The sequence below is a fragment of the Rana temporaria genome, chromosome 7, assembly GCF_905171775.1.
Source record: "Rana temporaria chromosome 7, aRanTem1.1, whole genome shotgun sequence".
Lineage (NCBI taxonomy): Eukaryota > Metazoa > Chordata > Amphibia > Anura > Ranidae > Rana > Rana temporaria.
In genome coordinates, this window is record NC_053495.1 from 203,420,353 (window position 1) to 203,440,321 (window position 19,969).

A 19,969-nucleotide genomic window follows, 5' to 3' on the forward strand; every position below is an offset into this window, starting at 1 on the left:
TGGACGTAATTTACGTTCACGTCGAAACCAATACGTCCTTGCGGCGTACTTTGGAGCAATGCACACTGGGATATGTACACGGACGGCGCATGCGCCGTTCGTAAAAAACGTCAATCACGTCGGGTCACCAACCATTTACATAAAACACCCCCCCCTCATCCTCATTTGAATTAGGCGCGCTTACGCCGGCCCCATTTACGCTATGCCGCCGTAACTTAGGAGGCAAGTGCTTTGTGAATACAGCACTTGCCTCTCTGACTTACGGTGGCGTAGCGTAAATAAAATACGCTAAGCGGCCTGAAAGATGCGCCGCCGTACCTAAATCTAGCAAAAAAATTTATTTTAGAGTTTAGTTTAAGAAGTGGGTTACATTTTGGGGTCTGCCTTATACACACTGGACAGCAAAAATTACACTTTTAAGTGAACTAAAAATAGCTGTCACTTATCTGATTGATAAAATAAATAACTACCACTTATCTGATTAAAATAAAAAATAAAAAATTGCTGTCCCTTTTTTTTGAAAATCACTTTTTTTTTATCACTGTATCCTAGTATGTTAGTTTTGCAAATTGAGCCTTAAATATTTAGATACTTGCATTAGTCCAGTTATTTCCATGTATGGCCTGGCAAGGTCCTTTAGCACCCAAGGCAAAAAATGCCAGAATGCACCCCTCCCCCTATAGGCTTTGAACTACTTCAGCTGTGAGCCCAGCACTTTGTACCCCTCCAGCTTCTGAAGGGCCAAGGCAACCACCTTTTTCTGCCTAGTCCTGACTGGTCCTCTTTAAGCCCTCCTTACCCTTTGGTGGCTCGCTCCGCACCAGGAATCGGGTAAAGATCTTTGCAGAAGCTTTCGCGTTCCTGTTCCCCACAGTCTTTCTCATCGGACTCGTCCCGGCAGTCAGACTCACCGTTGCACACAAGCTCTCTCTTTATACACCGACCTGGGGGGGAGGGGGGAGACACAGCTTTGATTAATATCCAGCATTCTTCATATAGAGTAGATGTCTGACACCCCTTTCTCCATCTGGATGGGTTCATGTAATCTATAGTAGACATGTGCACTGATGAAAAATGTGTTTGTTTTCGTTTCATTTGTTTTTGTTTTTCTGGTCATTCGTTATATTAGCAACTGGTAAAAAAAAAATCGTAATTTGTAAAATTGAAAAAAAAATGTAATTCGAAAAAATTGATGGGCACTGATAGGCAGCACTGATGGGCACTGGTATACAGTGGCGTCACTAGGGTTGGTGTCACCCGGTGCAGTAAAACATGGTGTCACCCCCCCTCTGTCTAGGCTGCCCAGCACCAAGCAGGCAGCGCACATGCACGGGGCGCACCCCAAACCAGCCCCTGTAAATTATAGTATAGGGCAGTATAGTGGCAGGTTAGGGTAGTATAGAGTGGTATAGTGGCAGGTTGGTGTAGTGGGGTGGTATAGGACAGGTTAAGGTGGTATAGGGCATGTTGGGGTGATATAGGGTAGTTTGGGGTGGTATAGGACAAGTTAGGGTTGCAGAGGGCAGGTTGGGATGGTATAGGGCAAGTTAGGGTGGTACAGGGCAGGTTGGGGTGGTATAGTGCAAGTTAGGGTGGCATAGGGCAAGTTGGGATGGCATGGGAAAGGTTGGGGTGATACAGGGCAAGTTAGGGTGGCATCGGGCAGGTTGGGGTGGTATAGGGCAAGTTATGGTGGCATAGGGCAGATTGGGGTGGTACAGGGCAAGTTAGGGTGGCACAGGGAAAGTTGGGATGGCATTGGAAAGTTTGGGGTGGTACAGGGCAGGCTGGGGTGGTACAGGGCAGGCTGTGGTGGCACAGGGCAGGCTGGGTGGTACAGGGCAGGCTGGGGTGGTACAGGGCTGTTTGGGGGGGTACAGGGCAGGCTGGGGTGGTATAGGGATGTTTGGAGTGGTACAGGGCAGGCTGGGGTGGTACAGGGCAGGCTGGGGTGGTACAGGGCAGGCTGGGTGATACAGGGCAGGCTGGGGTGGCACAGAGCAGGCTGGGGTGGTACAGGGCAGGCTGGGATTGCACAGGGCTGGGCATGTCAGCTAAAAAAATAAAAAAAAAATAAAAAAAAAAAAACGGATGGTGTCACCCCTCTAGCGGGTGTCACCCGGTGCGGACCGCACCCCCCTAGCAATGCCTCTGCTGGTAGATGGCATGATAGGCAGAACTGATTAGGAGGCACTGACAGGCAATCACTGATGGGCACAGATTGGCATATCAATGGGCACCGATTGGCACTGATTCGCAACCCAGGTGGTCTCTAGTAGGCATCCCGGGTGGTCTCTAGTGGGCATCCCGGGTGGTCTCTAGTGGGCATCCCTTGTGTACTCTAGTGGGCACCCTTGAGGGGTCTGCACTGATAATCAATGCACTGATTATCAACGTAGACCCCCCTGTCAGGAGAGCAGCCAATCGGCTCTCCTCTACTCATTAGGGTGACCACGTGTCCCGGATTTTAAAGGTCTGTCCCGGGCACCTTCATTCCAGGACAATACAGTGTCCCGGAATGAAACTGACACAGCTGCCCCCCCCCTCCCCCGGGTCAATCTGATGACGCCAAAAAAGGCCGCCACATTACTGCTTTACTCACTGACAGTACTTGCCACTAGGGGGCCCCATCAGGGTTGCCAGGCTCAATATAACCAGGGATGTATGTAAAAATCAGTTTTTTTTTACATCTGTCCCTGATATGTCCGAAACCGACATGCTTTTGATGTGAAAATCCTGAGATTTTAGCTGCCCCGCCTCTGCACTGCCTCCTGGCTTGGTGGCCACCTGTAAGCCCAGGGGCCCCATAATCTTCTATTGCCCGGGGGCCCCATGAGTTGTCAGTCCACCCCTGAATGAGAATAAAAAAAAAAAGTAAAAACAGTAATTTAATGGCGAGCAAATATGATCAATATGTGGAGAATTCATTTTCTAGAAGCCTTTTAGCAAATCCCGATGTCAAATGTCTCACCGGTCTCTTCACAGCGGAAGTCTTTGCCGCATTGGTTGCCTGGAACGCATTTCTGCGAGGACTGGCAGATGATCGATTCCCAGGGAACGCCCACGCAGATCCCTCCTCCATACTTGGCGGGCTGATCCAGGTTCCGGTACCGCTGCTGTACGGGAGAGGAAGAGAGTTTTCAGCTTTCATCCAATCAGAAGAGACATGGGTTGTTATGCTTATATGAAGTTACGCCTCCTCCGTGTCACGTTGTGTTGGTCCATCACATAAAATCCCAATAAAATACATTTAGGTTCTCGGTTGTAACATGAGAAAACGTGGAGCATTTCAAGGGGTATGAATACTTTTTCAAGGCACTGGGGGGTTTTACATTATCTGCAGGCCAGAAAAAAAAAAAAAGTTTCTGTTAAACATCTACAAAAACGTCTTAGGCAGTGAAAGGGTTAGGCTCGCCAATTAAGAATATAAATCGCTTTGAATCTCCGCACTTTTGGCAGCAGCGTGTCGGGGGGAGGGGAATTAATCGAATTACCACTTAAGGACCGCCTCCTGCACATATACGTCGGCAGAATGGCGCGGCTGGGCACATGTACGTACAGGTACGTCCTGTACTAGTACCCAGCCGGACCCGATCGCGGCTGGAGTGCGGCGATCGCTCTCCGGAGCTGAAGAACGGGGAGAGCTGTGTGTAAACACACCTTCCCCGTGCTTCACTGTGGCGCTGCATCGATCGTGTGATCCCTTTTATAGGGAGACTCGATCGATGACGTCAGACCTACAGCCACACCCCCCTACAGTTGTAAACACACACTAGGTGAAACAAAACTCCTTCAGCGCCCCCCTGTGGTTAACTCCCAAACTGCAACTGTCATTTCCACAATACACAATGCAATTTAAATGCATTTTTTGCTGTGAAAATGACAATGGTCCCAAAAATGTGTCAAAATTGTCCGAAGTGTCCGCCATAATGTCGCAGTCACGAAAAAAAATCGCTGATCGCCGCCATAAGTAGTAAAAAAAAAGAAAATTATAAAACTGCAATAAAACTATCCCCTATTTTGTAAACGCTATACATTTTGCGCAAACCAACCGATAAACGCTTATTGCGATTTTTTTTTTAACCAAAAATAGGTAGAAGAATACGTATCGGCCTAAACTGAGGAAAAAAAATGTGTTTTTATATATTTTTGGGGGATATTTATTATAGCAAAAAGTAAAAAATATTGCATTTTTTTCAAAATTGTCGCTCTATTTTTGTTTTAATAGCGCAAAAAATAAAAACCGCAGAGGTGATCAAATACCACCAAAAGAAAGCTCTATTTGTGGGGAAAAAAGGACGCCAATTTTGTTTGGGAGCCACGTCGCACGACCGCGCAATTGTCAGTTAAAGCGACACAGTGTCGAATCGCAAAAAGGGGCAAGGTCCTTTAGCAGCATTTTGGTCCGGGTCTTAAGTGGTTAAAAAAAAAGTTTGAAGCGGAAGTTTGTACAATTACAGGAAGTTCTGTAGATCACCTTCACACCCCAGTAGAGTGTTTACTTTTCTCCAGAAGAGTTTTTTTTTTTTGTCTGAAGTCAGCGTCTCCGGCGGTGAAATAAATCAGAATAAACGTTCTGTAATTCTTTCTCTCCCTCAATCTCAATTACTTCCATTTGACGTTAATTGAAATCTGTACCAGGTTATGAAAACAATGATAATTACAATAACAGATGCGCCGGATTTAGCACGCCAAGCGATAAGTTAATAGTTGTTTAATCATCCGTCCCGCATCTCGGATTTGTTCCGCTTTTCTGTTTTTTTTTCCAAAACGAATATGTTTATTTAGCTTTAGTCTACAAGGCTGTAATTAATGAATAATTAGCAGCAGAAGGGAACACTGTATTCAACAAAAAAAAGCCCAACTCCAGCTTATCCATAACCCATACCCTGCACCAGCTAAAAAGAAAACAATAAAAACAATACTATTGTCTTTGCTGCAATACTCACCTTATATCCAGAGCTGTCCCCAGCAGACTTACCGCTTTGCAATCCAGTGCCAGTGCTCTACTGAATGGAACGCTCCTCTTGTGAGCCCAGGGCATCAGGGATTCGCCCTCTGAAGGTCCATCATTAAGCTGGACTAACAAGAGAATGCAGCAGAGAGCGGGCCCAGGTAACGCATTTGAATAAGTATTATTTTCAAAGGTAATATTTGCTATATAAGTTATAAGTTCTACACATGAAAGAGCATAGGCCGTATGTAGTATGTCCAGTCCTTCTGCTCCTCCCCCGTACTTCCCGGCAATTCTCAGATCTGAAAATGGAGAGATACAGTGGGGTTCACTTTATCTCTCTAGTATCTATCTATGTTACTTTGTATCTCTCCATCTCCCATCTGATCAATGTTTATAAACAATGTTACTTTGTATCTCTCCATCTCCTGTATGATAAATGTTTATAAACAATGGGCTAGATTCAGGTAGCCCTGCGTAATATTGTGCGGGCGTATCTCCGATACGCTACCCCGTGTAAATTAGGGCGCAAGTCCCGTATTCAGAAAGAACTTGCGCCCTAAGTTACGGCGGCGTAACGTATGTTCTCCGGCGTAAGCCCGCCTAATTCAAATTTGGATGATGTGGGCGTGTTTTATGTAAATTTAGTGTGACCCCACGTGCGCATGCGCCGTTCGTAAAATAATCCCAGTGTGCATGCTCGAACTTCCGCCGCAAATCGTCAATGCTTTAGACGTACAGCCCTATTCGCGAACAACTTACGCAAACGACGTAAAATTTTCAAAATTAGACGCGGGAACGACGTCCATACTTAACATAGGATACGCCTCATATAGCAGGGGTAACTTTACGCCGGAAAAAGCCTAATGTAAACAACGTAAAAAAATGCGCCGGGCGTACGTACGTTTCTGAATCTGCGTATCCAGGTAATTTGCATATTCTACGCCTAACGCCACCTAGCGGCCAGCGTAAATATGCACCCTAAGATACGACGGAGTAAGAGACTTACGCCAGTCGGATCTTAGCCTAATTTCGGCGTATCTTGCTTTCTGAATACAGAAAGAAGATACGCCGGTGCAGCTTTGAATTTACGGCGTAAATTCTTGCTGAATCCAGCCCAATGTTACTTTGTATCTCTCCATCTCCTGTCTGATTAATGTTTTTAAACAGTGTTACTTTGTATCTCTCTAAACTGTCTCCCATCTGATCAATGTTTATAAACAATGTTACTTTGTATTTATCTATCTCCTGTCTGAGCAATATTTATAAACAATGATACTTTGTATCTCCCCGTCCCCTGTCTGATCAATGTTACTTTGTATCTCTACGGCCCCGTACACACGGCCGAGGAACTCGACGTGCCAAACACATCGAGTTCCTCGGCCAGTTCAGCCCTGAAGCCGCCGAGGACCTCGGCGGGCCGAGTTCTCCCATAGAACAACGAGAAAATAGAGAACATGTTCTCTATTTCCTCGCCGAGGTCCTCGTCGGCTTCCTCGGCCGAAAGTGTACACACGGCCGGGTTTCTCGGCAGAATTCAGCCAGAAACTCGGTCGGAAGCTGAATTCTGCCGAGGAAACTGGTCGTGTGTACGGGGCCTACCTCCTGTCTGAGCAATATTTATAAACAATGTTACTCTGGGGTGGATTTACTAAAGGAAAATAGTTGCATTCTGCAAGAGCATCTGCTCTAGAACTTAGTAAATGCTTACTTCCATTGTCCAATTATGTGAAGGCTAAAATATTTATAGAAAAAAATGTTTTCCCTTGCATGTGATTGGATATTCTTTGCAAAGTAAAGCTTTACCTCATTTACTAAGTTCTGGAGTAACTGCAACAGCACTTTTCAACATTCACAGGCTATTTGCTTTTAGTAAATCAACCCCAAAGTAACATTGTTTATAAACATTGATCAGACGGGAGATAGAGAGATACAAAGTAACATTGTTTATAAACATTGATCAGACGGGAGATAGAGAGATACAAAGTAACATTGTTTATAAACATTGATCAGACGGGAGATAGAGAGATACAAAGTAACATTGTTTATAAACATTTTTCAGACAGGTGATAGAGAGATACAAAGTAAAATTGTTTATAAACATTGATCAGACGGGAGATAGAGAGATACAAAGTAACACTGGGGTAGATTCAGGTACCGCTGCGCACTGCTTACGGAGGCGCAGCGTCCCGTTTTTGCCCTGCGCCCCCGCAAATTATTTGCGCTGCGCTTCATTCACGAAGCAATAGCCACGTAATTTGCGTGGGCGCTCCTCAAAAATGCCCGGCGTAAGGGCGCGTTATTTAAATGATCCCGTAGGGGGCGTGGATCATTTAAATTAGGCGCGTTCCCACACCGAAAGTAGTGCGCATTCTCCGTCTGGAAACTTTCCCGACGTGCATTGCGGCAAATGACGTCGCAAGGACGTCATTTGCTTCAAAGTGAACGTGAATGGCGTCCATCGCCATTCACGATTCACTTACGCAAACAACGTAAAATTTAAACTTTGCGACGCGGGAACGACGGGTATACGTAGCATTCGCTGCCCCTGCTATTAGCAGGAGCAGCCTTATGCGAAACCCGACGTACGCAAACGACGTAAACTGCGTACGCAGGGCTCGCGTAGGGTTGTGAATCGGCGTTAGTATGCAATTTGCATACTATACGCTGACCACAATGGGAACGCCCCCTAGCGGCCAACGTAAGAATGCAGCCTAAGATATGACGGCATAAGAGCCTTATGCTAGTCATATCTTAGGCTGCCGTCGGCGTAACGAGGTTCCTGAATCAGGAGCATTCGTAACGCCGGCGCAAGTAAGCAATTGCGCTGCGTAACTATGGTTACGCAGACGCAATTGCTTCTTGAATCTGGGCCATTGTTTATAAACATTGATCAAACAGGAGATAGAGAGATAAAGTGACATGGGAGATAGAAAAATACAAATGTAATAATAATGTTGTTACTTTGTATCAACTCTGTTTTATTCCTCTGCAGATGGAAGTTAATCAGTGCAGATCAGCTAAAGCATCCTAAAAAGTGAAAAAAAACTTTCTTCAAACTGCACAGCCTATTTGCTTTTAGTAAATCAACCCCTATGGGTGTAAACCTGGTTGTTAAGCCCGGGAGGGAATGTGGGACCGGGATGTGGATCCCCCTGGGAGTGAGGGGGTTGGAGAGGCACATCCAGGAGGGTGGAGTGGTCCGGTCTCTGGCCCCACACCCTCACACTGGTGAGTACATATTGGGCTGAGAAACGCGTTTACCCTGGAAATCGGGGGGCCGGGTTGCTCTCTATGACCTGCACAGGGCAGCTTGGGCCCCGCCTACATGCTTGCTAGTCTTGCTGGGAATGAAGACGTGGAGTAAGGGTCGGGTCACACTCCTGCGATCAATGTCGATCCGATTTTCAGTGCGATCGTGTAGTGCAACTTTCATGTTCTATGGGGCAGTGAGAACCTAAAAGAGCCTAAAAGAGCACCTAGATTTGGATGGACTGTGGAAGGGTTACAACCCCCGTCTGCCATGGGGCCCCCAACAAGGGAAGGTCAATTATCTCTCCATTATAGAGTGTTATAAATCCTCGGGTGACAAATCAAGTCTTACTTTGCTACCTTGGCATGGAAAGCACTGAGTCCAGTCTGACCACGGACCGAGCCGGCAGTCCACGGGGGCGGGGGAGTCCGCACTTCTGGAGGATCTGCTGGAGAAAACATGAAGATATAAATACAGCAATCCCATCCGAGAACTATTTGTCTTCAGGTTCAGTCAGCATCTTATCGAGTGTGACTTCTCAGGGTTACTCCGTCTCCAGCACTGACTATACTACAGGAGATGGTCAGAGACTGCAGACATGATACAGGAGATGGTCAGAGACTGTGGATATGATACAGGAGATGGTCAGAGACTGCAGACATGATACAGGAGATGATCAGAGACTGAAAACAACTACAGGAGATGGTCAGAGACTGCAGACATGATACAGGGGACGGTCAGAGACTGCAGACATGATACAGGAGATGGTCAGAGACTGCAGACATGATACAGGAGATGGTCAGAGACTGCAGACATGATACAGGAGATGGTCAGAGACTGAAAACAACTACAGGAGATGGTCAGAGACTGCAGACATACTACAGGGGACGGTCAGAGACTGCAGACATGATACAGGAGATGGTCAGAGACTGCAGACATGATACAGGAGATGGTCAGAGACTGCAGACATCATACAGGAGATGGTCAGAGACTGCAGACATGATACAGGAGATGATCAGAGACTGAAAACAACTACAGGAGATGGTCAGAGACTGCAGACATACTACAGGGGACGGTCAGAGACTGCAGACATACTACAGGAGATGGTCAGAGACTGCAGACATGATACAGGAGATGGTCAGAGACTGCAGACATGATACGGGAGATAGCCAGAGACTGAAAACAACTACAGGAGATGGTCAGAGACTGCAGACATACTACAGGAGATGGTCAGAGGCTACAGACATGATACAGGAGATGGTCAGAGACTGCAGACATGATACAGGAAATGGTCAGAGACTGCAGACATGATACAGGAGATGATCAGAGACTGAAAACAACTACAGGAGATGGTCAGAGACTGCAGACATACTACAGGAGATGGTCAAGACTGCAGACATGATACAGGAGATGGTCAGAGACTGCAGACATGATACAGGAAATGGTCAGAGACTGCAGACATGATACAGGAGATGGTCAGAGACTACAGACACCATACAGGAGATAGTCAGAGACTGCATACATGATACAGGAGATGGTCAGAGACTGCAGACATACTACAGAAGATGGTCAGAGACTGAAGACATGATACAGGAGATGGGTCAGAGATTGCAGATACAATACAGGAGATGGTCAGAGACTGCAGATATAATACAAGAGATGGTCAGAGACTGCAGACATACTACAGGAGATGTCAGAGACTGCAGACATACTACAGGAGATGGTCAGAGACTGCAAACATACTACAGGAGTTGGTAAGAGACTGCAGACGTACTACAGGAGATGGTCAGAAGTGAAAACATACTACAGGAGATGGTCAGAGACTGCAGACATGATGCAGGAGATGGTCAGAGACTGCAGACATAATACAGGAGATGGTCAGAGACTGCAGACATGATACAAGAGATGGTCAGAGACTGCAGACATAATACAGGAGATGGTCAGAGACTGCAGACATGATACAGGAGATGGTCAGAGACTGCAGACATGATGCAGGAGATGATCAGAGACTACAGACATGATACAGGAGATGGTCAGAGACTGCAGACATGATACAGGAGATGGTCAGAGACTACAGACATGATACAGGAGATGGTCAGAGACTGCAGACATGATACAGGACATGGTCAGACAAGTTTGAAGAGACATTGTATATTCTTCTCAGTGAGATTCACAAAAAAAAAAAAAAAGGGTCATAGAAAACATAATACAATATATAAAGAATCATAAGTAAGTGTGAAAGAAATAAACCAAACAATATAAACTTCCAATGAACATTTTTTAGCTCTGGCCCTGAGGCCCTTGGCAGGGAAAACACTGACAATTGTCTAATGGGGTCCGAGGGCCACACAATAAGGGCCACAGGTTGGGCCCTGAGGCTTTATCTGATTGGCAATTTGTATTCAATAATTTTACAATAAACAGATCGCCGTTCATGGAGAGGAACAGACAGAAGCGAATGATATCCCAGCATACGGAACGAGTCAGCCGGTAAAGTGTTTCTATAGAGTTTTTGTTGTTTGCTCCTGTAAAGCGCGCGGCGCGGCGCATCTGTTCTCGGGATAATACAGAATCGCACGATCGCTTCTGAAAGGTAAACAGACTAATAAGAACAAATGTTTATAACACATCGCTGTCCCAGAGGAGCCCGAGAGCCGCCATGTACAGCGACGGGCATGAAGATGTAAAGCTGATGTTTGCTCTGTGATTTGTGGATTCTCAACAATTGTCTTTTTGTAAAATACTGTTTTTGTTTTTCTCTCATCTCAGTGCTGCTGATCTCCATGAATTTCCGCCACTGTGCCCATCAAACGCAACCACTGTGTCATCAAACGCAACCACTGTGTCATCAAATGCCGCCACTGTGCCCATCAATTGCTGCCAGTGTGCCATCAAATGCAGCCACTGTGCCATCAAACGCAGGGACTGTGCCCATTAAACACAGCCACTGTGCCCATCAATTGCCGCCACTGTGCCCATCAATTGCTCCCAGTGTGCCATCAAACGCAGCCACTGTGCCATCAAACGCAGACACTGTGCCATCAAACGCAGCCACTGTGCCCCTCAATTGCCGCCACTGTGCCATTAAACGCAACCACTATGCCATCAAATGCAGCCACTGTGCCCATCAAATGCAGCTACTGTGCCGATTAATTGTCGCCACTGTGCCCATCAAACGCAGCTACTGTGCCCATCAATTGCCGCTACTGTGCCATCAAATGCAGCCACTGTGCCATCAATTGCCGCCACTGTGCCCATCAATTGCCGCCACTGTGCCCATCAATTGCCACCATTGTGTCCATCAATTGCCACCACTGTGCCCATCAATTGCCACCACTGTGTCCATCAATTGCTGCCACTGTGCCCATCAATTGCCGCCACTGTGCCCATCAAATGCAGCCGCTGTGCCAATCATTTGCAGCCACTGTGCCATCAAATGCAGCTACTGTGCCCATCAATTGCCGCTACTATGCCATCAATTGCAGCCACTGTGCCATCAAATTCAGTCGCTGTGCCCATCAATTGCAGCCACTGTGCCATCAAACGCAGCCACTGTGCCATCAATTGCCACCACTGTGCATCCCCCTGCCCCGCCTGACACTTACCTTGCTGCAGCGGGTCACGATGGCAGTCTTCTTCTCCATGCTCCTCAATGTCTCCTCCCATCCTCTCTTCCCATCCTCTGCTATGATTGGGCGCCTGATAGGCGTCCAATCACAGCGCCTGTTGTTTCAGCCAATCAGGTGACAGATAACACAGACCCCAGCACCTGATTGGCGGAGAGGCGGTTCAGTGTTAGGAAAGTGGGGCGGACACCTGAATAGGGGGTGCGGCAGCGGCGACCATAAATAGATTCATGCAATGGTGATAGAGGGGGTGGCAGGAGAGAGGGGGCGCCGCCCATGCGCCCCCTTAATGGACACACCGCCACTGACCACATCCCACAAGGTGACAACACCGGAGCACAAATAACTACTTCCAGTCCGGGGGCCAATTCTGATTTTTTTTTTTGCTATAAAATAACTCGGAACTCCAAAATATTATGTATTTGTTGAGCCGAGGCCATTGAAAATAAAATGGTTTTGTTTCTTATGTCACGCGATATTCGGGCCGCGGTTTATGCAAATTTTCAGGAAAAAATATTAAATTTAGTGAACGCAAACACAATATGAGGGCAGATTTTTTTGTTGAACATACAAGATGAGGTTACGGCAAATAAATAGATACCCAACAGTAACATGCTTTAAAATTACGCACACCCTTGGAACGGCGACAAATTATGCTGCCTAAAAAAATCTCCATAGGCGACGCCCCCTTTACAGGTTACCAGTTTAGAGTTACAGAGAGGTCTGGAGATAGAATTATTGCTCTCGCGCTGATACCTCACATGTGTGGTGCGATCGCCGTTTACGTACAGAAACGTGCGTTCGCCTTTGTACGCAATCATAGTGGGACGGGGCACTTAAATTTTTTTTTAATATTATAACATTTTTGTTTCTTTTGTTTATTTATTTTTTTATTTTTTACACTGTCTTTTTTTTTATCACTTTTATTGCTATGACAACGAAAGTCTTTATATAGATATCTGAGGTTTATTAGACCCAAAATCTCTCCTCTGGATTTAAAAGAGTCTGATCACAACAAGATCGGGTTTTGATCAGATGGTGTTTACAAGTTAAAAATGACCTGTTTACATAATAGGGAAACCCGTCGCTTCCAATTTCTCATACCATAGAGATGATCAGGGAAGATATGGTCCCTGGTGGGACGTGAGAGCCCAGAGAGGCACCAGAGGGCAGCAGGAGGGGAGAGGACCCCCCCTTCCACCACTTGTAAAAGCAATCCAGCAGCTAATGAGCCACTAGGATTGCTTTTAACTACATTACATTTGTATCTCTCTCTCTAAGCAATCTCTCTATCCCCTGTCTGATCAATGTTTATAAACAATGTTGCCTTGTATCTCCTGTCTGAACAATGTTTATAATAAATGTTACTTTGTAACTCGCAATCTCCTGTCATGTTCATAAACAATGTTACTTTGTATCTCTCTATCTCCTGTCTGATCAATGTTTATAAACAATGTTACTTTGTCTCTCTATCTCCTGTCTGATCAATGTTTATAAACAATGTTACTTTGTATCTCTCTATCTCCTGTCTGAACACAAAACCACCAACTTCAGTCCTAGGTTCCACGGTGGGACAGGAGAGCTTCCAGTTTGTCATATCATAGAGATGATCGGGGAAGATATTTCCCTGGTGGTACAGGAGAGCCCAGCGAGGCACAAGAGGGCAGCAGGAGGGGAGAGGACCCCCTTCCGCCACTTGTAAAATAAATCCAGCAGCTAATTAGCCACTAGGTTTACTTCTAAGTACATTACATTTGTATCTCTCTATCTATGTTACTTTATAACTCGCAATCTCCTGTCTCAGCAATGTTTATAAACAATGTTACTTTGTACCTCTATCTCCTGTCTGATCAATATTTATAAACAATGTTACTTTGTATCTCTCTATCACCTGTCTGAACACGGAATCACCAGCGCCAGTCCTAGGTGCCACGGTAGGACAGGAGAGCCCAAATAGGCAACAGAGAGAGCCTGGAGGGGGGGGGGGGGTGTGGGGGCTTTCCACTCTCTGAGGTCACTGTACTCCACACTCACCAGATCCAATAGAGACCCTTTGGGATGTGGTGGAACGGGAGATTGGCATCATGGATGTGCAGCGGACAAATCTACAGTAACTGTGTGATGTTATCAAATCTCTGAGGAACGTTTCCAACACCTTGTTGTAACTATGCCACCAAAAATGAAGGCAGAAGGGGGTCCAACCCGGGACTAGCAAGGGGGACCTAATAAAGTGGCCGGTGAGTGAAAATATTGAGGGAGAGGTCAGAGACTTCCGATCTAATAGAGGAGATGAGGGTCAGAGACTTCAGATCTAATAGAGGAGATGTTGGTCAGAGACTTCAGATCTAATAGAGGAGATGAGGGTCAGAGACTTCAGATCTTATAGAGGAGATGAGGGTCAGAGACTTCAGATCTAATGGAGGAGATGAGGGTCAGAGACTTCAGATCTAATAGAGGAGATGATGGTCAGAGACTTCAGATCTAATAGAGGAGATGAGGGTCAGAGACGTCAGATCTCATAGAGGAGATGAGGGTCAGAGACTTCAGATCTAATGGAGGAGATGAGGGTCAGAGACTTCAGATCTAATAGAGGAGATGAGGGTCAGAGACTTCAGATCTAATAGAGGAGAGGAGGGTCAGAGACTTCAGATCTAATAGAGGAGATGAGGGTCAGAGACTTCAGATCTAATAGAGGAGATGAGGGTCAGAGACTTCCGATCTAATAGAGGAGATGAGGGTCAGAGACGTCAGATCTCATAGAGGAGATGAGGGTCAGAGACTTCAGATCTCATAGAGGAGATGAGGGTCAGAGACTTCAGATCTCATAGAGGAGATGAGGGTCAGAGACTTCAGATCTAATAGAGGAGATGAGGGTCAGAGACGTCAGATCTAATAGAGGAGATGAGGGTCAGAGACTTCAGATCTAATAGAGGAGATGAGGGTCAGAGACTTCAGATCTAATAGAGGAGATGAGGGTCAGAGACTTCAAATCTAATAGAGGAGAGGAGGGTCAGAGACTTCAGATCTAATAGAGGAGATGTTGGTCAGAGACTTCAGATCTAATGGAGGAGATGAGGGTCAGAGACTTCCGATCTAATAGAGGAGATGAGGGTCAGAGACGTCAGATCTCATAGAGGAGATGAGGGTCAGAGACTTCAGATCTCATAGAGGAGATGAGGGTCAGAGACTTCAGATCTCATAGAGGAGATGAGGGTCAGAGACTTCAGATCTAATAGAGGAGATGAGGGTCAGAGACGTCAGATCTAATAGAAGAGAGGAGGGTCAGAGACTTCAGATCTAATAGAGGAGATGAGGGTCAGAGACTTCAGATCTAATAGAGGAGATGAGGGTCAGAGACTTCAGATCTAATAGAGGAGATGAGGGTCAGAGACTTCAGATCTAATAGAGGAGATGAGGGTCAGAGACTTCAAATCTAATAGAGGAGAGGAGGGTCAGAGACTTCAGATCTAATAGAGGAGATGTTGGTCAGAGACTTCAGATCTAATGGAGGAGATGAGGGTCAGAGACTTCAGATCTAATAGAGGAGATGAGGGTCAGAGACTTCAGATCTAATAGAGGAGATGATGGTCAGAGACTTCAGATCTAATAGAGGAGATGAGGGTCAGAGACGTCAGATCTCATAGAGGAGATGAGGGTCAGAGACTTCAGATCTCATAGAGGAGATGATGGTCAGAGACTTCAGATCTCATAGAGGAGATGAGGGTCAGAGACGTCAGATCTAATAGAAGAGAGGAGGGTCAGAGACTTCAGATCTAATAGAGGAGATGAGGGTCAGAGACTTCAGATCTAATAGAGGAGATGAGGGTCAGAGACTTCAGATCTCATAGAGGAGATGAGGGTCAGAGACTTCAGATCTAATAGAGGAGATGAGGGTCAGAGACTTCAGATCTCATAGAGGAGATGAGGGTCAGAGACTTCAGATCTAATAGAAGAGAGGAGGGTCAGAGACTTCAGATCTAATAGAGGAGATGAGGGTCAGAGACTTCAGATCTCATAGAGGAGATGAGGGTCAGAGACTTCAGATCTCATAGAGGAGATGAGGGTCAGAGACTTCAGATCTAATAGAGGAGATGAGGGTCAGAGACGTCAGATCTAATAGAAGAGATGAGGGTCAGAGACTTCAGATCTTATAGAGGAGATGAGGGTCAGAGACTTCAGATCTAATGGAGGAGATGAGGGTCAGAGACTTCAGATCTAATAGAGGAGATGATGGTCAGAGACTTCAGATCTAATAGAGGAGATGAGGGTCAGAGACGTCAGATCTCATAGAGGAGATGAGGGTCAGAGACTTCAGATCTCATAGAGGAGATGATGGTCAGAGACTTCAGATCTCATAGAGGAGATGAGGGTCAGAGACTTCAGATCTAATAGAGGAGATGAGGGTCAGAGACTTCAGATCTCATAGAGGAGATGATGGTCAGAGACTTCAGATCTCATAGAAGAGATGAGGGTCAGAGACTTCAGATCTCATAGAAGAGATGAGGGTCAGAGACTTCAGATCTTATAGAGGAGATGAGGGTCAGAGACTTCCGATCTAATAGAGGAGATGAGGGTCAGAGACGTCAGATCTCATAGAGGAGATGAGGGTCAGAGACTTCAGATCTCATAGAGGAGATGAGGGTCAGAGACTTCAGATCCAATAGAGGAGAGGAGGGTCAGAGACTTCAGATCTCATAGAGGAGATGATGGTCAGAGACTTCAGATCTCATAGAGGAGATGAGGGTCAGAGACTTCAGATCTTATAGAGGAGATGAGGGTCAGAGACTTCAGATCTAATGGAGGAGATGAGGGTCAGAGACTTCAGATCTAATAGAGGAGATGATGGTCAGAGACTTCAGATCTAATAGAGGAGATGAGGGTCAGAGACGTCAGATCTCATAGAGGAGATGAGGGTCAGAGACTTCAGATCTCATAGAGGAGATGATGGTCAGAGACTTCAGATCTCATAGAGGAGATGAGGGTCAGAGACTTCAGATCTAATAGAGGAGATGAGGGTCAGAGACTTCAGATCTCATAGAGGAGATGATGGTCAGAGACTTCAGATCTCATAGAAGAGATGAGGGTCAGAGACTTCAGATCTCATAGAAGAGATGAGGGTCAGAGACTTCAGATCTTATAGAGGAGATGAGGGTCAGAGACTTCCGATCTAATAGAGGAGATGAGGGTCAGAGACGTCAGATCTCATAGAGGAGATGAGGGTCAGAGACTTCAGATCCAATAGAGGAGAGGAGGGTCAGAGACTTCAGATCTCATAGAGGAGATGATGGTCAGAGACTTCAGATCTCATAGAGGTGATGATGGTCAGAGACTTCAGATCTAATAGAGAAGATGAGGGTCAGAGACTTCAGATCTCATAGAGGAGATGAGGGTCAGAGACTTCAGATCTCATAGAGGAGATGATGGTCAGAGACTTCAGATCTCATAGAGGAGATGAGGGTCAGAGACTTCAGATCTAATAGAGGAGATGAGGGTCAGAGACTTCAGATCTCATAGAGGAGATGATGGTCAGAGACTTCAGATCTCATAGAGGTGATGATGGTCAGAGACTTCAGATCTCATAGAGGAGATGATGGTCAGAGACTTCAGATCTAATAGAGGAGATGAGGGTCAGAGACTTCAGATCTCATAGAGGAGATGATGGTCAGAGACTTCAGATCTTATAGAGGAGATGAGGGTCAGAGACTTCAGATCTTATAGAGGTGATGAGGGTCAGAGACTTCAGATCTAATAGAGGAGATGAGGGTCAGAGACTTCAGATCTAATAGAGGAGATGAGGGTCAGAGACTTCAGATCTAATAGAGGAAATGAGGGTCAGAGACTTCAGATCTAATAGAGGAGATGAGGGTCAGAGACTTCAGATCTAATAGAGGAGATGAGGGTCAGAGACTTCAGATCTCATAGAAGAGATGAGGGTCAGAGACTTCAGATCTCATAGAGGAGATGAGGGTCAGAGACTTCAGATCTAATAGAGGAGATGAGGGTCAGAGACTTTAGATCTAATAGAGGAGATGAGGGTCAGAGACTTCAGATCTAATAGAGGAGATGAGGGTCAGAGACTTCAGATCTAATAGAGGAGATGAGGGTCAGAGACTTCAGATCTAATAGAGGAGATGAGGGTCAGAGACTTCAGATCTAATAGAGGAGATGATGGTCAGAGACTTCAGATCTAATAGAGGAGATGAGGGTCAGAGACTTCAGATCTAATAGAGGAGATGAGGGTCAGAGACTTCAGATCTAATAGAGGAGATGAGGGTCAGAGACTTCAGATCTAATAGAGGAGATGAGGGTCAGAGACTTCAGATCTAATAGAGGAGATGATGGTCAGAGACTTCAGATCTAATAGAGGAGATGAGGGTCAGAGACGTCAAATCTAATAGAGGAGATGAGGGTCAGAGACTTCAGATCTAATAGAGGAGATGAGGGTCAGAGACTTCAGATCTAATAGAGGAGATGAGGGTCAGAGACTTCAGATCTAATAGAGGAGATGAGGGTCAGAGACTTCAGATCTAATAGAGGAGATGATGGTCAGAGACGTCAGATCTAATAGAGCAGAGGAGGGTCAGAGACTTCAGATCTAATAGAGGAAATGAGGGTCAGAGACTTCAGATCTCATAGAGGAAATAAGGGTCAGAGACTTCAGATCTAATAGAGGAAATGAGGGTCAGAGACTTCAGATCTCATAGAGGAAATGAGGGTCAGAGAGTGAGGAGAGGATACACTGATGGTGGGAAGAGGCTGAAGAAGACAATACGAAGCTGGGAAGAGGTTACATGAGGCTAGTAGAGATCAATTATCTATTATCTATTCTCCTAATCAATGTTCCCACTACAGACTGCTGAGGCCTGAGGGCCACACTCACACATCATATACTAAAGGGTCCGAGGGCCACACATCATATACTAAAGGGTCCGAGGGCCGCACATCATATACCAAAGGGTCCAAGGGCCACACATCATATATCTAAGGGTCTGAGAGCCACACAATATATATCAAAGGGTCTGAGGGCCACACATCATATATCTAAGGGTCTGAGGGCCACACATCATATACCAAAGGGTCTGTGTTCCACACATTATATACCAAAGGGTCTGAGGGCCACACATCATATATCTAAGGGTCTGAGGGCCACACATCATATATCTAAGGGTCTGAGGGCCACACATCATATACCAAAGTGTCTGTGTTCCACACATTATATACCAAAGGGTCCGAGGGCCACACATCATACACCAAAGGGTCCGAGGGCAACACATCATATACCAAAGGGTCTGAGGGCCACACATCATATATCAAGGGGTCTGAGGGCCACACATCATATACCAAAGGGTCTGAGGGCCACATATTATATACCAAAGGGTCCGAGGGCCACACATTATTTATCAAAGGGTCCGAGGGTCACACATCATATACCAAAGGTTCCGAGGGCCACACATCATACACCAAAGGGTCCGGGGGCAACACATCATATACCAAAGGGTCCGAGGGCCACACATCATATACCAAAGGGTCCGAGGGCCACACATCATATTTCAAAAGGTCCGAGGGCCACACATCATATATAAAAGGGTCTGAGGACCACACATTATATATCAAAGGGCCACTTACAGTCCGAGGGCCACAGCTTGGGGGCCCCAGGCGTGTCGAGGGTGCAGATCTCTAGATGATATCGCAGCCACCAGACAATGAAATCACATACCAAATGGAACCAATTCAGCAGACGATGGACCTACCTGAGCAGATAAGTAGACCTCCCTTCCCGCACCGCGCCGCAGACGCACGCCGATACCGAGCACAGCGCCAGGAGAGCCGCATACCCAACAATCCTCATTCTCAGAGATCCTGGGATATTTCAGCTCCTTGCCACCATTTACTGTAGAAATGAAAGTCTGAAGTTACATGAAGAGCCCCCGGGGGGGGGGGGGGGGTAAATCATTGACAGCAACTTCAATATTGTCCCAGAGAATCCGGGAAGAGGATTTCCAAACTCAGAGCAAACGTTTGGAAGGCCAATGGGGGGGGGGGTTAATGTAATCACAGTTTTGTTTGCTAAACTAATCAACAATGGGGGGGGGGGGTGGACTCCGATCTCGGTAAACGTTCCCCCAGGACACCAGA

General features: G+C 46.2%; 1 protein-coding gene across 4 annotated transcripts in view; it reads right to left on the reverse strand.

Moving 5' to 3' along the window:
- C8A (complement C8 alpha chain) overlaps positions 1 to 19,735 on the reverse strand; it is a 46,888-nt gene extending 27,153 nt beyond the window's left edge. Inside the window, exons 1-4 of one of the 4 annotated variants that reach the window (XM_040360852.1) lie at positions 19,585 to 19,735; positions 8,567 to 8,652; positions 2,972 to 3,116; positions 800 to 944 (exon numbers count right to left, since the gene is read on the reverse strand). In XM_040360852.1, coding sequence (XP_040216786.1) covers positions 800 to 944; positions 2,972 to 3,116; positions 8,567 to 8,652; positions 19,585 to 19,666 — 458 coding nt within the window. In that variant the 5' untranslated portion in view covers positions 19,667 to 19,735. Of the gene's footprint in view, positions 1 to 799; positions 945 to 2,971; positions 3,117 to 8,558; positions 8,656 to 19,584 lie in introns of all 4 variants that reach the window. The other 3 variants (XM_040360850.1, XM_040360851.1, XM_040360849.1) reach the window with 3 other exon arrangements.
- Between the last annotated feature and the right edge of the window lie 234 nt (positions 19,736 to 19,969).